Genomic DNA, 18,164 nt, shown 5'->3' on the forward strand with positions numbered 1-18,164 from the left:
GGGAGTTTCTGGTATTTAATGTTTGTAACATCCCACTGAGGGCAGAGCCCCACACGCTGCCCTGCAGGACAGAGCTGGGCAGGGCAGCAGAACATGTGAGAGATAAACAGAATAAACAACCTGGAAACCAGCACAGACCAATTATGGCTTCTGCTTTGGCAGCGGGGCTGACAGACAGAGACTTTCTACAATCTCAGAATCAATACCTCAGATTCCGACATTTGTCCAAGGACCCTTTTGTCTTTGGGGGTGAAGGAATTCTCTGGGGAGAGAAGACCTGAATTTTGTGTTTGAATTTTGTAGCTTTCAGGCTTTGCAGCTTGGATCTTCTGATGGGTTTGATCAGCTGAGCATCCTGTGCTGGGTTTTTACCCTTTTAATAAGGGGGAGAAAATGAAGGGAAAGAGCAGGTGGGATCTGGCCTTGCCTACTGGATTTATGCATTTTACGTGTGAACCTGAAGGATCTGAATGCTCTAGGGATGAATCCATCCCAGTGCCCACACCGTGGCTTTCTGCCTTTTTATGTCACAGGCACAGCTGCTCTGCCCCCAGCAGGAATCATTTCCAGGAGCTCTTTCATTCCTGGATGTGGAATAGAGAGGTTTGTACCCTCCAGCAAGAGCTGCTGGAAGGAGCTGCAGCATTGTGGGATGCTCTGGTGTTCTCTGGATTCACCCAGGGGCAATGACAGCACCAAAAATTCCTGAAATCAGGGTGAATTCACGGGCAGGGCTTCAATCTGAATTCCCAGGCAGGACAGATCCTTGGGAAAGTGGCATTTGGTGGCAGGGTCTCCAACAAGGAGATGCTGCTGCCTGTTTTTCCCTGGACCATGTGCCTGTGCAAGGTGTGACAATGACAGAGGTTGTCCCAGAAGGGAGGTGGCCCCTCAGAGCTGTCCTGCTGTGGGACATGTGTTCCCACCTGGGCATGTGTCCTGGACACAACACTTCCCCACAATAATTGCACTCAGGTTTTTAGTGATGTGGTGAAAGCTGCATATTTTATACTTTTTTCCCTCTGTAATAAATGCATAACCTTGATGTGCAACCACCCACAAACATGGAATATTCTTCCCTTTTATTCCCTCGGTATTTTTCCTGTCAAAGAGACCTTGATGCTTTTTTAAATGTCTGTGCCCATCTCACTGGTGGCAGGACAAGGATGATCCTTCATTCCCCAGCCCTCAGGACAGGCCAGCAAGGCTGCCCGTCACTGCAGGGTTTTGCTGTGAGACGTTATCAGCCACCTCCATCTGCAGCCTCTGTCCTTTTCTCCCTGCCTTTAACTGAAATGGGCTTCAGGGCTGGTGAGGAAGCTGTGGCTGGGCAGCTCTGGGTTTGTTTCTGCAGAGCAGGGACAGCAGTGTCCCTTCTGTGCTGTGGCTGCGGGGGCACAGGAGCTGCCGAGCAGTCCCTGCTCCCTGGCACAGGGGATCACAGCCCATCCATCCATGGGCTCTGCTTCCCTCCTCCACTTTCTAACTCACTGACAATATCAGGGGCTGGGACACTTCAAACTCAGTGACAATATCAAGGGCTGGGACACTTCAAACTCAGTGACAATATGAGGTGTGGGACATTTAAACTCAGTGACAATATCAGGTGTGGGACATTTCAAACTCATTGACAGTATCAGGTGTGGGACACTTCAAACTCAGTGACAATATCAAGGGCTGGGACACTTCAAACTCAGTGACAATATGAGGTGTGGGACATTTAAACTCAGTGACAATATCAGGTATGGGACATTTCAAACTCACTGACAATATCAGGTGTGGGACACTTCAAACTCAGTGACAATATCAAGGGCTGGGACACTTCAAACTCACTGACAATATCAGGTGTGGGACATTTCAAACTCATTGACAGTATCAGGTGTGGGACACTTCAAACTCAGTGACAATATCAGGTGTGGAATATTTCAAACTCACTGATAATATCAGGTATGGGACATTTCAAACTCACTGACAATATCAGGTGTGGGACACTTCAAACTCACTGACAATATCAGGTGTGGGACATTCCAAATTCAGTGACAATGTCAGGTGTGGGATACTTCAAACTCACTGACAATATCAGGTGTGGGACATTCCAAACTCAGTGACAATATCAAGTGTGGGACATGCTCTCTTTGCCCTCACTCTGAGCTCCTCAGGACAGGTTTCTACTGCAGTCCAAATCTCTCCAAGCACCACCATAATCTTCCTTCCAGAGAAACGCTTCAGCCTTGTGTCTATAGACACAAATTGAAATTTATTTTGGCAAATATCTGCAGGAGACCCTGGTGCAGCTAAATAATTGTATTAGCCGAGGTTTAATCTCCTGCTATGGTCTCACTTCCATTTCAGTGCAGTCAGATAATAACAGTAATAACAATTTAGCAGCTATTTCTTAATTTCCACTGAGTCCAGCCACTGTGTGAATTTCGTGGGATAAAGCTGACACTTCCAGCATGTCTGTGGAGAAGAGGGAATAAACTTTTCTTCCCCCTGCTCTACACCAAACTGGCTTGCTTGGCCCTAAGGTGTCCTAGGTAGAGTTCAAAGCTGCACCACAATGCCCAATTCTGTGAATTCTGTGCCCCAAGGACCTGGCTCAGCTCCAGGCTGAGTCTCAGGACTCCAGCAGCTTCAGGAAAAATCCTCTGAGTGCCTCTGAAGCTTAACTAACCACTGGATCTGTCACCTGAAGAAAAGACACCACAAAAGGAGAACCCCCAATTCTCTCTGCTCCTCTCATGGCAGGAAATTGTTCTATTGCACCTTGGGAAGAGCAGCATTTCTTGGTATTGCCAATCCGCAGCTGTCCCTTGGACAGCCCCTCTCTCCCACCTTCTCTCCCCTCCCAAGGCCCCATTTTCCTTCCCTGCCTGAGGTGTTTTTGTGTCCCCACAGGCCTGCAGGTTGTCCTCAAGTCCATCATGAAGGCCATGGTGCCCTTGCTGCAGATTGGGCTGCTCCTCTTCTTCGCCATCGTGATGTTTGCCATCATCGGGCTGGAGTTTTACATGGGCAAGTTCCATAAAACCTGCTTTTCCAACGAGACAGGTGAGCTCTGGCCTTAGGGACCTCCTCTCCTGCTTCTGTGCTCCTTTTCCTTTTGTCTCTTCCACATTCCCTGCATTCTCTCCCTCTTTACTCACATATTCTGAGAATTACACAGAATTTTGCGCCCACCCTGCACAGACTGGGACACATTCTCCTCTCTCTGATGCCACCGTGCTGCTCCCAGTCTGCCCAAGAGTGAGAGGAAAGTTCTTAGGGCCTCCTGTCCCAAAAGAATTTTTTCATAGCAGAAGCACAGAACCAAATTCCTGGTGTTTCTTATTAATTAATTGTGTCTGTCTAATTTCCCTTGGGTTTTGCTTTATGCCCACTGAGTTTCCTGGGGAGGTTTCTGGGGAAACTTTGGTGTGGAATAGTAAAAGATTGAAAAGTCAGGAAGCAACCAAAAAATAAAAGGGCAATAAATGGGAGGAAAGGAGTCCTTTGATAGAGAAAGGATAAAAATGACCTTCAGAGAAGGGAAATTGGGCACTGAAGAGTAAATGATGTGTCTGCCTGTGAGTGAGTGATAGACCCTAGAAGATGGAGGTGGACAAGGATGATCCCAGAGATTCTTGGCTGGGAGCAGCTGAGTCAAATCATGGAATGCTTTGGGCTGGGAAGGACCTTAAAGATCATCTCATTCCTTTATAGCAGTGCTAATATATGTTTATTATCTGATAACACACATTAAAATGTTGTTCTTGTCTCCAAACCATTGCATTTTAAGGTGCAATCGACTTTCTTTAAAACACAGCCTTGTATTTTCAGTCATTATCACTAATAGGTCTTAATATTGATTTATTTCCATGCAATCCAATGGTAATAAAACAACAGCCCTGCCAAATCTCTGGGCATCCCTCACGGTGCTTCCTGATGGGAACAGTTTAATACACTCAGTGTACACAGAGATTTGCAAAGGGAGCTCTTGCTCGTGTTCCTGTGGAATGCTGGAATAACATAACACAGGTTGCGAAGGAGAGTTGGGACTTGTGATTTGTGAAAAAATCCTGGCAATTCCTGGAGGAAAGGAGGTTTTGGGCTGTGTGAAAAATGCCAATCACTTGGTTTTAAAAAATTTTAAAAGTTTAATAATAATAAAATGGTTATAAAAATAATAGAGTAATAAAGTTTAGAGTTAGGACAATTACAAGACAATAAAAAGCAAAGAATTACGGATGTCCGGATGCTCTCAGACACTAAGTCACGAAAAGCATGACTTGTGAATAAAGGAATCACCCTTAAACCAATGCACTTGTTGCATATTCATACATGTTTTATGGTTCTGCATACATTCTATTCTAAACAAGAAACTCTGTCTGTTGTATGTCAAGTGTTTCCTTTAATCCCCTGGCATCTTCGAGTCTGATCAAGGCCTGAAGAAATTAGCTTCTTTTGATAAGAAGCCATAAATTCCTCTCCTTAGACGTTCCTTGAAGCGAGCATCTCATTCCTAAATAAAAACAAGACTTCCCCCACATACATAATCTCTATTTTAACATTATGTTGTAACCTAAAACTACACTTGACACAATACGTAAGAGAATTAATACAGCATAACTTTCTAACATTACACATATAATATTCACTGTAACATTTGCGAAAAGCCAATCAAAATTTGCATTTTTCACAGGCTGGATTTGTAGGAGGAGAGAGTCTCTCTGTGGGTGGGGTGGGCTGTGGCAGTGCTGACCAGGGACAGGGACAGCAGTCACAGGATGGGAGTGGAAGGAGCAGCAGAGTCCGTGCTGAGGTGGTGGGGAGGATGAAATCCTGAGCAGGCTGGGGTTTGCCAGGAGCATTTTTGGGTCTGTCAGACTGCAAACAAGGCAGGGGATGTTTGTGCATCCCTTGTGAGCAGGAGCAGCTGCAGGCAGAGCCCGAGGGTCTGCCTCAGGCTGACACCTGATGAGGGGGGATCTTCTTCCCTCCCCAGAACAGAGAAGAAGGACAACATCACCCACAGGGCCGTGTGCCTCCCTGCACCTCATCTCTGCCCTCGGTGGTGCCCCAGAGATTCTGGGCCAGGTTTGACACCGAGGACAGGTTTTTGTCGTGGGTAATGTCATGTGCAAGCTCCTCTTCCTGGTGGGGTGCATTCCAGCTGGGACTGGGAGCATGTCCAGAGCTCTGCTGCCTCTGCTGCATTTCAGCTCTGCTGTTTGAACTGTATTTCAGCTCTGCTGCCTGGGCTGCTTTTCAGAAGTTTCCACCTCGTTGTGAGCTGTGGCTTCTCGTAGTTGAGATGGTCACAATACAAAGCAACACTCCATTTTCAGAAGGCTTCAAACGGTTTTTATTATGCCATGCATGCTTTTTATACATTCTTACAAACTCAGAAGTTAATGCTTTACTCATTGGTCATGAGAGACAAACCAAGTGCTCATTGGAACAGGCAGTTGCAGGTTTCTCTTATTTATCTTTCTTGGTTTCTATGTCAATGGCCTTGGTAGAAAATTCTTCCAGGGGTGAACATGGAGCTTCATCAAACTTCTCTCTGGCTCACTGAAGTCTCTGTAAAACCTCTTGCACAGTGGCTCAGCTCTCAGAGCCCCTCAGCAGGCAGGGAAGGTGCTGTGGTGTGGGAATCCAGGGCTTCCCTCTGTCCATGGAAAAGAGTTTTCAATTTACAGGATGAATTACAAGCTCTCAGTGTTTGATATCAGTAATAATTGAGTGTGGTACAGGTGCAAAAGTAAAATTTTAGGATTCTAGATTAGGGGTCCAAAGGGCACAAGATGGAGGAAATTGGGTGTGCCTTGTCCTTTTTCTCCTTCTTCATGCCCTCCATGTTTCACTGTGGTGTTGGCATTTTTCTGTTGGTTCAGGCTGGGGACACACTGTCCAATGTAGGTGACAGATATTGGCACGTTCTTGTAAATGCAGCCCAGGGAGTTTCTGGTATTTAATGTTTGTCACATCTCACTGAGGGCAGAGCCCCACACGCTGCCCTGCAGGACAGAGCTGGGCAGGGCAGCAGAACATGTGAGAGATAAACAGAATAAACAACCTGGAAACCAGCACAGACCAATTCTGGCTTCTGCTTTGGCAGGGGGCTGACAGACAGAGACTTTCTACAATCTCAGGATCATCAATACCTCAGATTCTGACACCCTGGGGCTGCTGAGCTGGCTTTGGGTGGGTTCTGAGCATCCATTCCAGCTGCCGGGCTGGAAATGGGGAAATGGAGTTTCTGGAAAGCAAAATGGGGTGAGGTTTCCTGGCACTGCATCCCCTGGGAGCAGAGCAGAGGAGCAACCCACAAAGCTTTTGAAAACCTAAGTGCTCCTCATCTCCACCGAGGTGCATTAAGGAGCCCGGGCAGAGACCACGGGCTCCAAACCGGCCTGAGGGTGGAAATGTGAGCTCATTAAAGAGATGCTGCTGCTAGGGGGTGGGAAATGGGGGCAGGGAAAGCTGCTCGTGCTTCTTTCTGTTCCAATTCCCCAAAGTGAGCAAACCCCTGGGATTATTCCTGGAATCAGGAGCCAGAGGAAGCAACTGTGCATCATGAGGGGACCAAGCAGAGGTGTCAACACCGAGTGTTGCTCTGCTGAGCCAATAGCCTGGGTAGGTCAGTGATGAGCTGCAGCACAAAGGGGTGCTGGGCACCAAAATATGGCCAAAGGGTTACTCAAGGCCTTTTCCCCCTCAGCCTGACTGTTCTGAGCTGGAAACATGCCATTATTGTAATGAAAAATGGGTAAAATTCAGAGGCAGGGCATGCTCCAGTCTTGTTTTCCTCTCCCTGCACGGTCCTTGCTGTCCTGTTCTTCTGACACAGAATTATTTTTAAGCACCTGACTCACTCCAAATGCCCCAAAGCTGCTCTAGGAGAGAAGGGCACCATATTTATTTCCCATTTTTATTGAGATTTCTCCTTTCTCTGTCTTCTCCAGCCACGAGGAGTAAGGACCAGTTCTGGTCATTGCTTTAAAAAGGAAAAAATCCCCCACCCACCCTTTGTGGTAGATGTGTGCTGCATTTTCAGAGAATTCCCTGGCAGCAAAAGGCCAAAGCGAGATGAAACTGGATCCTCTTTTAATGCACACTCACAAACGGTCAGCAGGAGCCAGCTTTGGCATTTTCTTCTCTCACCAAGCCCTTGTGAGAGCCTGTGGTGACCCATCTGGGAGCTGGAGGTGTGCCCTGCGCCGAGGTGTTGCGTCAACAGGAAAGTGTCATATATATATTTATACATATCTACACACACTTATATCCTGCTCCACACTGACAGTTTTGCTTTCCTCCTGCAGGCTTTGCTCTGTGGAATAATTATTACTAATTTTTGTTAGTGCTGCTCCTGCTTTTCCCCCTGGTGAATTGGATTTTGTGCCGTTCGCTGCTCCATTATCATAACGTGTCCCTTTAAAAACCCTTTAATGCTCCCCCAACCCCAGCTCTCTAAACAGGGATATTGCTTGGGTTATTTGCTTACTCTGAACACCCAGCACTGGGGTTTTCCAGCCTGCAGCACTTCCCAGCTGAGCCTGGAAGGTGCTGGGATGGTCCTGGCCATTGCTGGTGGTCCTTCCCAGTCATATTTATCCACCTTGGCCTCCTCTGGGCCTGCAGTGAAACTCAGCAGAGAAGCACCATCCCACATGGATCCTTTCCCTCTGTTTGGAGCAAAAATGTGGAGCTTATGGAGGAGCTGGAGTCCTTCAGTGCTGCCTTGGGGTGACACCAGGAGCTCCTCATGCAGCTGTGCTCGAACATCTGTACCAGGCTGATTTTGGGCAGTCCACACCCCCAAATTGGTATTAGTGCAGAAGGTGCCTTTTGCTTCAATGTTATAAAGTGATATTCAGCACTTTGAGGGTGTTTGAAGTGTGTGCCATTCCCAAAGCCCTGCTTTTATCACACTGTTTGTTTTATTTTTCATGGTGCTGTTTTATTTTGGGGTTTAGTGTTTTGTGTTTTTTTTTGGTTTTTTTTTTTTGTGTGTGTGCGTGTGTGTGTGTGTGTGTGTTTTCATGCTGCTCTTACAGCGTTTCCAGACCTCTCAGATGTACTGGGCTGTCATGAGACAGAAATTATTTACAGCTTGGAAGCCTCTTCTGCCAGGTAGCAAGTGGCAGAACAAGAGGAAATGGCCTCAGGTTGCACCAGGAGAGGTTTAGACTGGAGATTAGGCGAAATTTCCTCACTGAAGGGGTGGTCAGACATTGGAAGGGGCTGCCCAGGGTGGAGTCCCCATCCCTGGAAGGGCTCAAAAACGTGTGGATGTGGCATTTGGGGACATGGGTTAGTGGTGCTGGGTTGATGGTCGCACTTGGTGATCTTAGAGGTCTTTTCCAACCTAAACAATTCCACCAAACTACAAATTTTGGGCACTTCAGGGGTGGCTCTGCTCCACCCCACACTGGCCCACCTCTCACAGCCCAGCAGTGTGGAAATGATTACAGGGGCACAACGACTTTTCCATGTCCCTAGCAGCACAAAGAAACCCAAAATGTGAATTTAATCCTTTCAGTGGTGCCAGGAGGATGCAGCAGCAGCAGCAGACAGGAAATTTTCAGGATGGTTTCAGTCAAGGAACTTCTCAGGGTGGCTCTAATTCAGAACTCTTCAGGATGGTTTCAGTCAGAAATTTCTCAGGATGGTTCCAAGCAGGAACTTCTCAGGATGGTTCCAACAAGCAGAAATTTCTCAGGATGGTTCTAAACAGGAACTTTTCAGCATGGTTCCAAACAGGAACTTCTAAGGATGGTTCCTAGCAGGAACTTCTCAGGATGGTTCCAAACAGGAACTTTTCAGGATGGTTCCAACAAGCAGAAATTTCTCAGGATGGTTCTAAACAAGAACTTTTCAGGATGGTTCCAACAAGCAGGAACTCTTGAAGGTAGTCGCAATCAGTAACTTCTCTTCCTTCTGTGCAGGTGAGGAGGTGGGGGATTTTCCCTGTGGAGAGGAGCCTCCTGCCAGGCAGTGTGAGAGTGGGACCACGTGCAGGGAGTACTGGCAGGGACCCAACTATGGCATCACCAACTTTGACAACATCCTCTTCGCCGTGCTCACCGTCTTCCAGTGCATCACCATGGAGGGCTGGACCGACATCCTCTACAACGTGAGTCCTCTGCTGGGGCTGGGGGGGTTTGGTTGGGAAGAGACGGTTTTGGAAGAAAAAAGTAATTTAGTTTGTGTGGTTTTCACCTCCTGACCCCCTGCTTTTGAGGAGGATGGTTCCTGTCTTCCTGAGGGTCTGTTTCTGGTTGAGTCTGTGGTGCTCAGCTGTGTGTGGGGGCAGTGGGGTGCTGACAGTGCAGGAGGTGGTGTCACCCCAAGGTGCTGCTGTGCTCTGCTGGGTGAGTCGGAGCAGGTTCTCACAATGCCCCACAGAAAATCCAAATTGTGCAAAATTGGGTGGCAAAAGCAGCAGCTCCTTCATATTTTGTACCTGGAGGTTTCCTCTCCTGACTGTGTGATCAAACTTGTAACACTGAGCTCTAGGATTGGTTTTGCTCAGTCCAGTCCAGTTTTACAAAACCCTGTCACCCAACTTCACCCCTGGCATGACTCTGTGGGCTGCAGAGAAGATGCCCCAGACTGAATCCCTCTGCCTCCTGCAAGGCAGGCCCACGACTGGCACAACCTCTTGGCTGTTCTGTTTTGCTCTTCCCAATTTTACAAAGAGCAGGACAATTTCCCCCAGGCTCTGCTGCCTTCCAGTCAGTGCAATGCTCTCATTTGAGGGTGTAGTTTATGTGGAAAAATCCCTAAGTCAGGCATTACTGATGCCCTCAGCTCATTTCTCTGGCTGGAGGGTTGATGCTGTGCTCAGTTTTCTTCATCATAGACTCCAGAGCCAAGCTGGCCCCTTTCAGTCCTTCCTGGGAGGGTTTTTGTAGCAACAGGAAAGGATTATCCTCAGCCACAGTGAATTGCCAGGTACCATTCTGCTGTGTTTGGAGCCAATAAATGTGATTTATTCCCTTCTCCCTTCCTTGCTCAGTTCCTCCATTTATTCCCAGCCTCTGACCACTTAAAGCCATCTCTAGAAAATTTCTCCCCTCACCCTAAAGCTTCACCACACTACCAGTTTCTCCCCTTCTCATTCAGCATTTCTGCTCCTTCCTCCTGGTGCCAAGTGTTGTAAGAAAAGCCCATTAGCATCCTGGCTGGAATTGATTAATCAATATGTGGTGTATGAGATCATCTTCTCCCAACCTGCCTCTCGTGCCACATGCAAAACCCTGAGCTTCCTATGGGGGTATTGATTTTGGGGGTTGCTTTGATGCTGTTGTAGTTTCATTCTGGATACCCATTAATTTACCCATTAGTTGGGAACAGGTGCCTGGAGCAGCTGCAGGGTTGGATTTGTTGTGCCTGAGACCCCAGCTAAGGGTTTGCTGCTTGGATCTGGCAGATCTGAGGGGCTCTGGATGTTCTCACTCAGGGGAGGCTGAGTGGTTTGTGCTGTGCCATGGGACACTCAGCAGAAGTGATGCCAGGAGCCATCCCTGCCACCTGTCCCTTGTCCCCAAGAGCTGTCAGCCCCTCCCTGTGCTGCTCTGCTTGCTGAGGACCTGGCTGTGCTACTGCAGCTTGGAAACAGAGAGAAGCCGTGGGTGGAGAAGATCACTCTGTGCAGCCCTCAGCCTTTTCACAGCTTCACTCATGTGCTGCTGTCTGGCCGCTTGGTTTTTGGTTTGGTGTCTTCTGTGCCTACTCCAAGTTCATCAAATTGAGAAAAGGAGGCAAAAGCCCAGATTATGCTGCAGCAGTGACTGGGACTCCTCCATGGGGTGTCCGTGGGTGCATTTTCAGGCTGTGCACAGGTAACAGCAGAGAAGTCATAGAATTATGGAATGGTCTGGGTTGGAAGGGATAATCCCATTCCAACCCCTACCCTGTGCAGGGACACCTCCCACTGTCCCAGGCTGCTCCCAGCCCTGTCCAGCCTGGCCATGGGCACTGCCAGGGATCCAGGGGCAGCCACAGCTGCTCTGGGCACCTGTGCCAGGGTCACCCACCCTCACAGGGTACAACTCCTTCCCAATGTCCCATCTACCTCTGCTCTCTCTCAGTTTGAAATCATTGCCCCTTGTCCTGTCACTCTGCCTATATAAAAAGTCCCTCTCCCTCCTTTGAAGAAGTTCTTTCAGGCCCTGGAAGGGCTCTGAGCTCTCCCTGGAGCTTCTCCTCTCCAGGTGAGCACCTCCAGCCCTTCCAGCCCTGGAGCAGCTCTGTGGCTTCCTCTGGACTCTCTCCAGCAGCTCCAGCTCCTCCTGATGTTGAGGACGCCAGAGCTGGACACAGAACCCCAAGCAGGGTCCCACAAGGGTGGACTAGAGGGGGGAATCACCTCCCTCATCCTGGCCGCTCCTCTGTAGATGGAATCCATCCACCCAGCTCCAGGCAGTTCAGAAACTTCCAGGGATGCTGCTTGGACCAGCCTGATCCCTACTGGGCCCAGACTGGGAAAAATCTGGAAGATGTTTCCCCTTGAATCCAGAACTGGTAAAGTGAACACATGCTGAGACTTAGACAAAGTGGGGGTGTCAGAGGTTATTCCTTGTTATTCCTTGTTCAGGGAGCTCTGATTCACCGAGTTCTCCACTGGGGAGGAAAATGGCTTTTTGGTAGGAAAATTTTATCAGGAGAAATTTCCCTGTCAGCCCTGGGCTCTGGTCTCCTCAAGGAGAGCAGCATTCCCCTGATGCAGGATACTCATCAGAGCTGAGCTGTGGACCTACTTTTAATCTTTTCCTTAATTAAGATTTGCAAAAGGCTGTGGGACCATGGGAGGCAAGATGTGTAAACTGTGATTAAGCATTAGTAAGAAAAAGGCTGGAGCTTCTTCTCCTGCTAACCCGTGAAAGCAGGGAAAACAGTTCTGGTGCACAGTCCTGGTGCCCCCAGCATAATGAGGACATGGAATGGTGGGAGCAAGTTCAGAGGAGAACACAAAGTTGGGAACAGAGCAGCTCCCCTATGGACACAGAAGAAGACACAGAAGAGTTTGTGTGGAGAGCTCAGAGCCCTTCCAGGTCCTAAAGGGGCTCCAGGAGAGCTGGAGAGGGACTGGGGACAGGGGATGGAGGGACAGGACACAGGGAATGGCTTCAGTCTGACACAGAGCAGGGTTAGATGGGATATGGGGAAGGAATTGTTCCTGGCAGGGTGTAAGGCCCTGGCACAGGGTGCCCAGAGCAGCTGTGGCTGCCCCTGGATCCCTGGCAGTGCCCAAGGCCAGGCTGGATGGGGCTTGGAGCAGCCTGAGACAGTGGAAGTTGTCCCTGCACAGGGTAGGGATTGGACAGGGATGATCTTTAAGGTCTTTTCAACCCAAATCTGTGATTCTATAAAAGCTGCTAATCCTCAGACTGAGCTGAGCCCTTCCTTCAGCCCTTCCCGTGAGTGCCACCAGCACAGGCTGGCCCAGGCTGGGGTAGATTCGTCCCCCTGCTTGTACAAAGCCCTCTCGTGCTGCTGCTGGAGCAGCCAGCCCTGCTGGGACCGAAATCTCCGTGCTGCCAGGCAGTCTGGGACTGAGACCCATTAGGGGAAGCTGAGGTTACAACTTCTGCCTTAATGGCCCATTCATTTCCTGCTGCAAAACGTCTGGATTGATTGTCCTGCATCAATAGGGCTCTGCTCTCACTCCCCTCCTCCTGCTGCTCTGTGGCTGGGGGTGCTCAGGGCAGCCAGGGTTGCACTGGGATGTCAGGGAGCAGTCACTGGGTGGGATGTGCTTCACCAGTGCAGCATTAATTGAAATCTGGGAGGGTTTGCTGTATCCTTGTCTGAGTCCAGGACATCCCTCTGGCTGCCCTGGCTGGCTCCAGACCCTGGCAGGGGTCTTGGAGACCTTGGCAAGAAGTAAAAAACTCCTGTGGCTTCCATTTTAGCCCGTGGAAAAAACTGCCAACTTTGTGTGAGGAATTACAAGCCACAAGGGTTTGAGTAGTGTGGTAGTTGAGTTAACATAGGGTGGCAAATTAGAATTTTGGGTTTTTTTAGAATATAACTCAGGAGGTCAAGGTGGAGGAATTTGGGCATGTCCTAGCCTTCTTTCCTTTCTTCTTGTCCTCCATGTCTTGGTGTGATGGTGGCATTTTCTATTTGTTCAAGGTAGAGATTCAGAGTCTAACATAGGCCATAGGTATTGGTAAAGAAATTATAAACATATAATATGTAGTTTTGAGTATATAATGTGGGAGCTGCCCAGGGCTCAGGGCAAATGACCATGGTGGACTTGCTAGCCAGACCTCAGCAGGTCAGAGAAAGAATGTTATAGATAAGGAAAAATAAACCTTGAAAACGCAATCAGACACATTCCAGGCTCCTTCTTTGGCTGCCCGGGCTGGGAAAAGGAATTTCACACTGGTGGGGTCTCACCAACTGACCCTGACATCTGAAAGCAGATGGGTGGCTGAGAAAGCTGGTCTGTGATGGCATCAGGCAAACTGAGGAGTTTGGTGCCAAGGGTGTTCAGGGGAGAGATACTGGGGTTTGATGGCTTGGCTCAGGTCTGACAAAGTGCAGGGTTTGTTGTGAAGGATTATTCAGTCATTTCCAAAGGATTGAGGTGACTTTAGGGGTGGTCCTGATCCAGTTTTCCTACAGATTAAGAAAGTCACAGCATCAAAGGCTTCAGCACAGCCTTTGCAGTTGGAAACCTACCTTGTAAATATTCACTCCTTGTCCTGTGATAAATTGAGGAATTAGGAGAGCAAGAAAAAAGCAAGTTCACAAATCTCAGCCCATTTTTACCATGCTGATCCACTATTTATACTTCCAGAGACTTTTCCTTTTAATTGGGGCCCATGAAAGCTTTCTAGCAAGGCTTTATCCAGGAGCTGATTTATGCTTGAAGTAAAGAGGCTGAATCATCAGTAGGGTGAAATTCTTCAATAATAAGCTGGGGAAAAGAACTTCCTGCCTCAGCAGCACAAAAGCATTGGAACAATGACTCCAACCAAGCTCCTCTGAGAGCTGCAGGCTTGTCTCAGCTGTTCTTGTTTGTACTCAAAAGTGTCCAAGAAGCAACAGGTGATTTAGGAAAGTTGGTGCTGCTGGGGAAGAACATTTTTTTCCAGCAAATGCAGCACCTGCTGCTAATTCCAAGCTTCAGCACCATTTGGGAATGTATTAAAATAGAGCAACCCAAATGTTTCCCCAGGGTGGGAGCCCAATGCTGTGACCAGGTTTTCAGTCCAAGCCAGTGCAGGCAGGTCAGAGACCCCTCAAGCATGGGCAGAGAATTTTCTTGGGGGGCAATGCTGCTCAGGGGGCCACATGCCCTAGACCTGCCTTAGTGCAGCTGGGCCCAGCCCAGTGCCAGGCTGGGCTGGTGGCAGGAGCTGTGTCTCTCTGCAGTATGGATTCAGCATTAACTGGGCTGGTGCAGATGTTCTGCATCTGGTGTGGTGCTGCCAGGGCAGCCTCTGCTCTGGACTCTCTGGTTCAGGGTGGCCCTTGGAGCTTGTGGTGCCCACCTGGAGTGTCCCACTGGCCTTGGGGTGACATGGGACACCACACGTTGCTGCTGAGGCTGGGTGTCCTGGTTTGAACAGCCAGGTGTCTGCTAAGGAAGGCAGGAGCATTCCTTGAAATGGAAAATGTAAATTCCTCCCTCTGAATTATTATAATTTGGAAATTAAGGGGCTCTCAGACAAAGATATGAGAATAGGAATAACAGTGATTTACTAGGAAAATTAAAAATACAAATGCAATAGTACAAACAAAGAAAACAAACCCCTGCCAGAGTCAGAGCAGCCCTGTCCCCTATGGGTCAGGGAGGTGGCTCAGCCCCATCCCAGGGGGGCTCAGCCCTCCTGCAGTGCCAGCTGTGCTTCTGCTGGAGCAGGATCCTGCACAAGGGGGGAGTTTTCCTCTGGAGCTCCAGGGCTGGGGGAGATGGGCCTGGGCTCCTCTGGGAATGCAGGGGGAAGAAAGCTGCTCCTCTGGGAATGCAGGGGGAAGAAAGCTGCTCCTCTGGGAATGCAGGGGGCAAAGGCTGCTGTGCTGTTCCCAGGTCAGATTGGATCCAGGTAGGAATGTTTGGCTCCTCCCCTGGGCAGAGCCTCTCCCCATGGGATGCTGGAATTTTCTCAGCCATGCAGGGACACTCAGTGGCCATGGACAGACGATAATTAATAATTAGTGGCCCATGAACAGCAGATATCTCCTGGAGGGAGGATTGGCTGTGGGAGAGATAAAGAAAAGTGCCCAGTGAACAGAGGAGAACTGCCCCAGCTCTGACAGATGGGAATTAAATACACACCCCAGCCACATCTTTCAGCCTGAGACACTGGACCAGCAAGGACCCACTTAGCTGGTGCCCGAGGTGAGAGGTAACTGATGCTCAGATCAGCTCTTAGGCCCCTTATGTGAATTTATTCATTATTCCCATGAAGTGTCTGGATGTGCCAAGAATTGCTGCATTTGTTTTCATGGTTTGGGCAGGGCTCTGGCAGTAACCAGGGGCTGCTGGAGCTGGGGGAAGTTGGTGCTGCTGAGGGAGAATATTTCCAGTGATGGACTCCAAGGGCAGAGTCTGGGTGAAGAAATCACTGTGCTGGGGTGGGAGGAAACGATGCCACCGCTCAGAAAGAGAAGCTCTGGTGCCCTGGGATCTGAGTCCTCCTGAGCCCTGTTTTCTCTCCGGATCTAGTTTTCAAATTAAGGTCTTGTGGATCATTTTCGATCCTCTTGTTTACGTGCTTGGTGTCTGTGAATGACAGTGATTCATCTATTGCTAATATGGGCTCTGTGGAGGTGGAAAACCTTTGAAAGAGGCAATAGTACAACTCTGGTTTCCTTTGCTGAGCAGTAATTCCCAGTTTTGCTCATGCAAGAACCTTATTATCCATCATCAAACCCTCTGCTGGTTGCCATGGGAAGATCCATTTTTTTTTTTGTAAAGTGAGAAAAGCCTGAAAACTTCTGGGCCTGAAATGAATTCCTCAATCAAAATAATTCTTTTGCTAGGCTGAGTTTAAGCATTCCTTGCAGAGAGGAGCCAGCTGGGAGCCATCCTGAGGGAGCTGCTGTGGAGCTGGCAGTGATGAGTTTGGAGCTCAGAGCTTTCTGTGGGATCCCCAGTGGATTGGGAAGGGGTTGGGGCTCCTTGCTGTCCTTCAGAGCCAGCACAGTTTGCTGTGCTCTGTTCCCTCTGTGAGGTGCAGTTGTGCCTTTGATGTGCACCAGGAGCTCCCAAAGAATTGAGAATTGTGTTTGCTGTCCCAGAAAATCGTGGCTCAAACATGCTCCATCAGGAGCTGTCAGCAACCTCGGTGCTGACTTTCAGTGAGCTGGGTTTCACCTTTCATCTTTCCTCTCCAGGACTTCAAAGCTCCACAGTGGAATTTGCTTTGCAAAGCAGGGGCTCCTTGCAGGAGAAGAGAAATGTCAAAGTGCACCCTGGCTCTCTCTTGATCTTAATGGCAAGAGATTTTCATGTTTCTTCCATTTCCTACTGACAAATATTAGTGTCCAGTGGGTCTTCCAAGGCTGTGGACTGGGCCTAACCTAATATGCTTGTGAGTAGGGATGAACAGTTCAAACAAGATATAAATCTACCTTAAATTGAATCCCAACTGGAACTTTACCCTCTGAATCAAAATAGCTTATGATTCACTTGATATTTTTCATTCCTTTTTGTGTCTTTGAATTTCTTGAGTCCTAAGATGATACAGAAATGAAAGGCTAGGATGGAATTGTTGCTCCATTTCCAGCTTGTCACTATAGGACACGTGAAAGCACGATGTGAGCTGTTGTTATTGTAAAGGTGAAAAAGATTAAGTTTATTTTTTGACTCCAGCACTTTACTTTTCTAAAGGTGACAGTGGATTGGAGGGTAAACATGTCACCTCTCTAATGACATTGGACAAACTATTAGTGCATCAAATTTCTCCGCCTCTATGGAGGAATGTAAAACAATATGTTGTTTACAGAAAGTTGTGTGAGAAAGTTCTCTACAAGAATGTGAACTCAGAAGGCTTTAGAAAATCTTATGAATCAGGGCAACACCAGCCCAACCCAGAGATGATTTTGTTGGTGGGGTGGTGTTGGGGCTTGTAGGGACAGAAGAGAATGTTGGCACAGTTTGGAGAGCTCACGTGTGTCTTTTTGGGGTGTTTCATAGAATGGTTGGGTTGGAAGGGACCTTAAAGATCCTCTCATTCCACCTCCACCATGGGCAGAGACACCTCCCACTGTCCCAGGCTGCTCCCAACCCTGTCCAACCTGGTCTTGGGCGCTGCCAGGGATCCAGGGGCAGCCACAGCTGCTCTGGGCACCTGTGCCAGGGAAAGGTTTTTTTATGAAGATTTAACCCGTGACTCTTGGCGTCCATCACTCCCAGGTGTGAGCTGGGGGATCCAAGGTTTTGTTCCTCAGGAGGAGTCTGGATGTGATCAGCACTGGTTACCTGGACCATGAGGTGATTTCCTGAGCAAACCCCCCAGGAGGTGGTGTGAGGGTGCACTTTGAATGTGCTACAGAAAACAGAAAGGAAATAAATAACACAGAGCAGATCCCCTCATCTCAGACTTGGATGAAGGTTCCTTTTTGCTCCCTGGCTGCTCGTGAGATTCCTCAGGGCTCAAGAACCTCCACGCTTGAAGCACCTCTGAAACCTGCCGGTTGAGGCTTACAGGTGACTCAAGTGTCTTTTTGCTGGCCCTTTGCTCAGATTTTGGCTTCCTGGAGGGGCTTGCACTTGGTTTTCCTTGTGGGGACTGTCACAGCTGATTTGGTGGCACAGTGACACCTCCAGCAGAGCTGATGGGACTCTGCAGGTGGCACTGGGATTGCTCTGGGTCATTGGTGGCACTGGGATTGCTCTGGGTCACTGGTGGCACTGGGATTGCTCTGGGTCACTGGTGGCACTGGGATTGCTCTGGGTCACTGGGATTGCTCTGGGTCACTGGTGGCACTGGGATTGCTCTGGGTCACTGGTGGCACTGGGGTTGCTCTCCTCGTACAACTGATGAGCAGTTGCTCTGCTCACTCTTAGAAGTGACCTGAAGCCAATGCACTAAATCAAGGATCCATAGTTGCTAAATGTTGAGAGGAGAGAGAAGAAATGTTGTGTTTGCAGTGGTGTCTGTGTGTCCTGGGGCTGGTGGCGGTGGTGTGAGGAGGTTTAGGGTGGGTTCAGTCTC

The 18,164-nt window shown here is 48.9% G+C and overlaps 1 protein-coding gene across 11 annotated transcripts in view; it reads left to right on the top strand.

The window, feature by feature from the left end:
- Positions 1-18,164, top strand: part of CACNA1B (calcium voltage-gated channel subunit alpha1 B) — a 313,565-nt gene that overhangs the window by 112,555 nt on the left and 182,846 nt on the right. For all 11 annotated transcript variants that reach the window (XM_085593746.1, XM_085593747.1, XM_085593748.1 and 8 more), the window contains exons 5-6: positions 2,899-3,051; positions 8,931-9,118. In XM_085593746.1, the coding sequence (XP_085449872.1) occupies positions 2,899-3,051; positions 8,931-9,118 (341 nt within the window). The remainder of the gene's footprint in view (positions 1-2,898; positions 3,052-8,930; positions 9,119-18,164) is intronic.

This window comes from Lonchura striata, chromosome 17 (assembly GCF_050655825.1).
Source record: "Lonchura striata isolate lonStrDom1 chromosome 17, ASM5065582v1, whole genome shotgun sequence".
Taxonomy (NCBI): domain Eukaryota; kingdom Metazoa; phylum Chordata; class Aves; order Passeriformes; family Estrildidae; genus Lonchura; species Lonchura striata.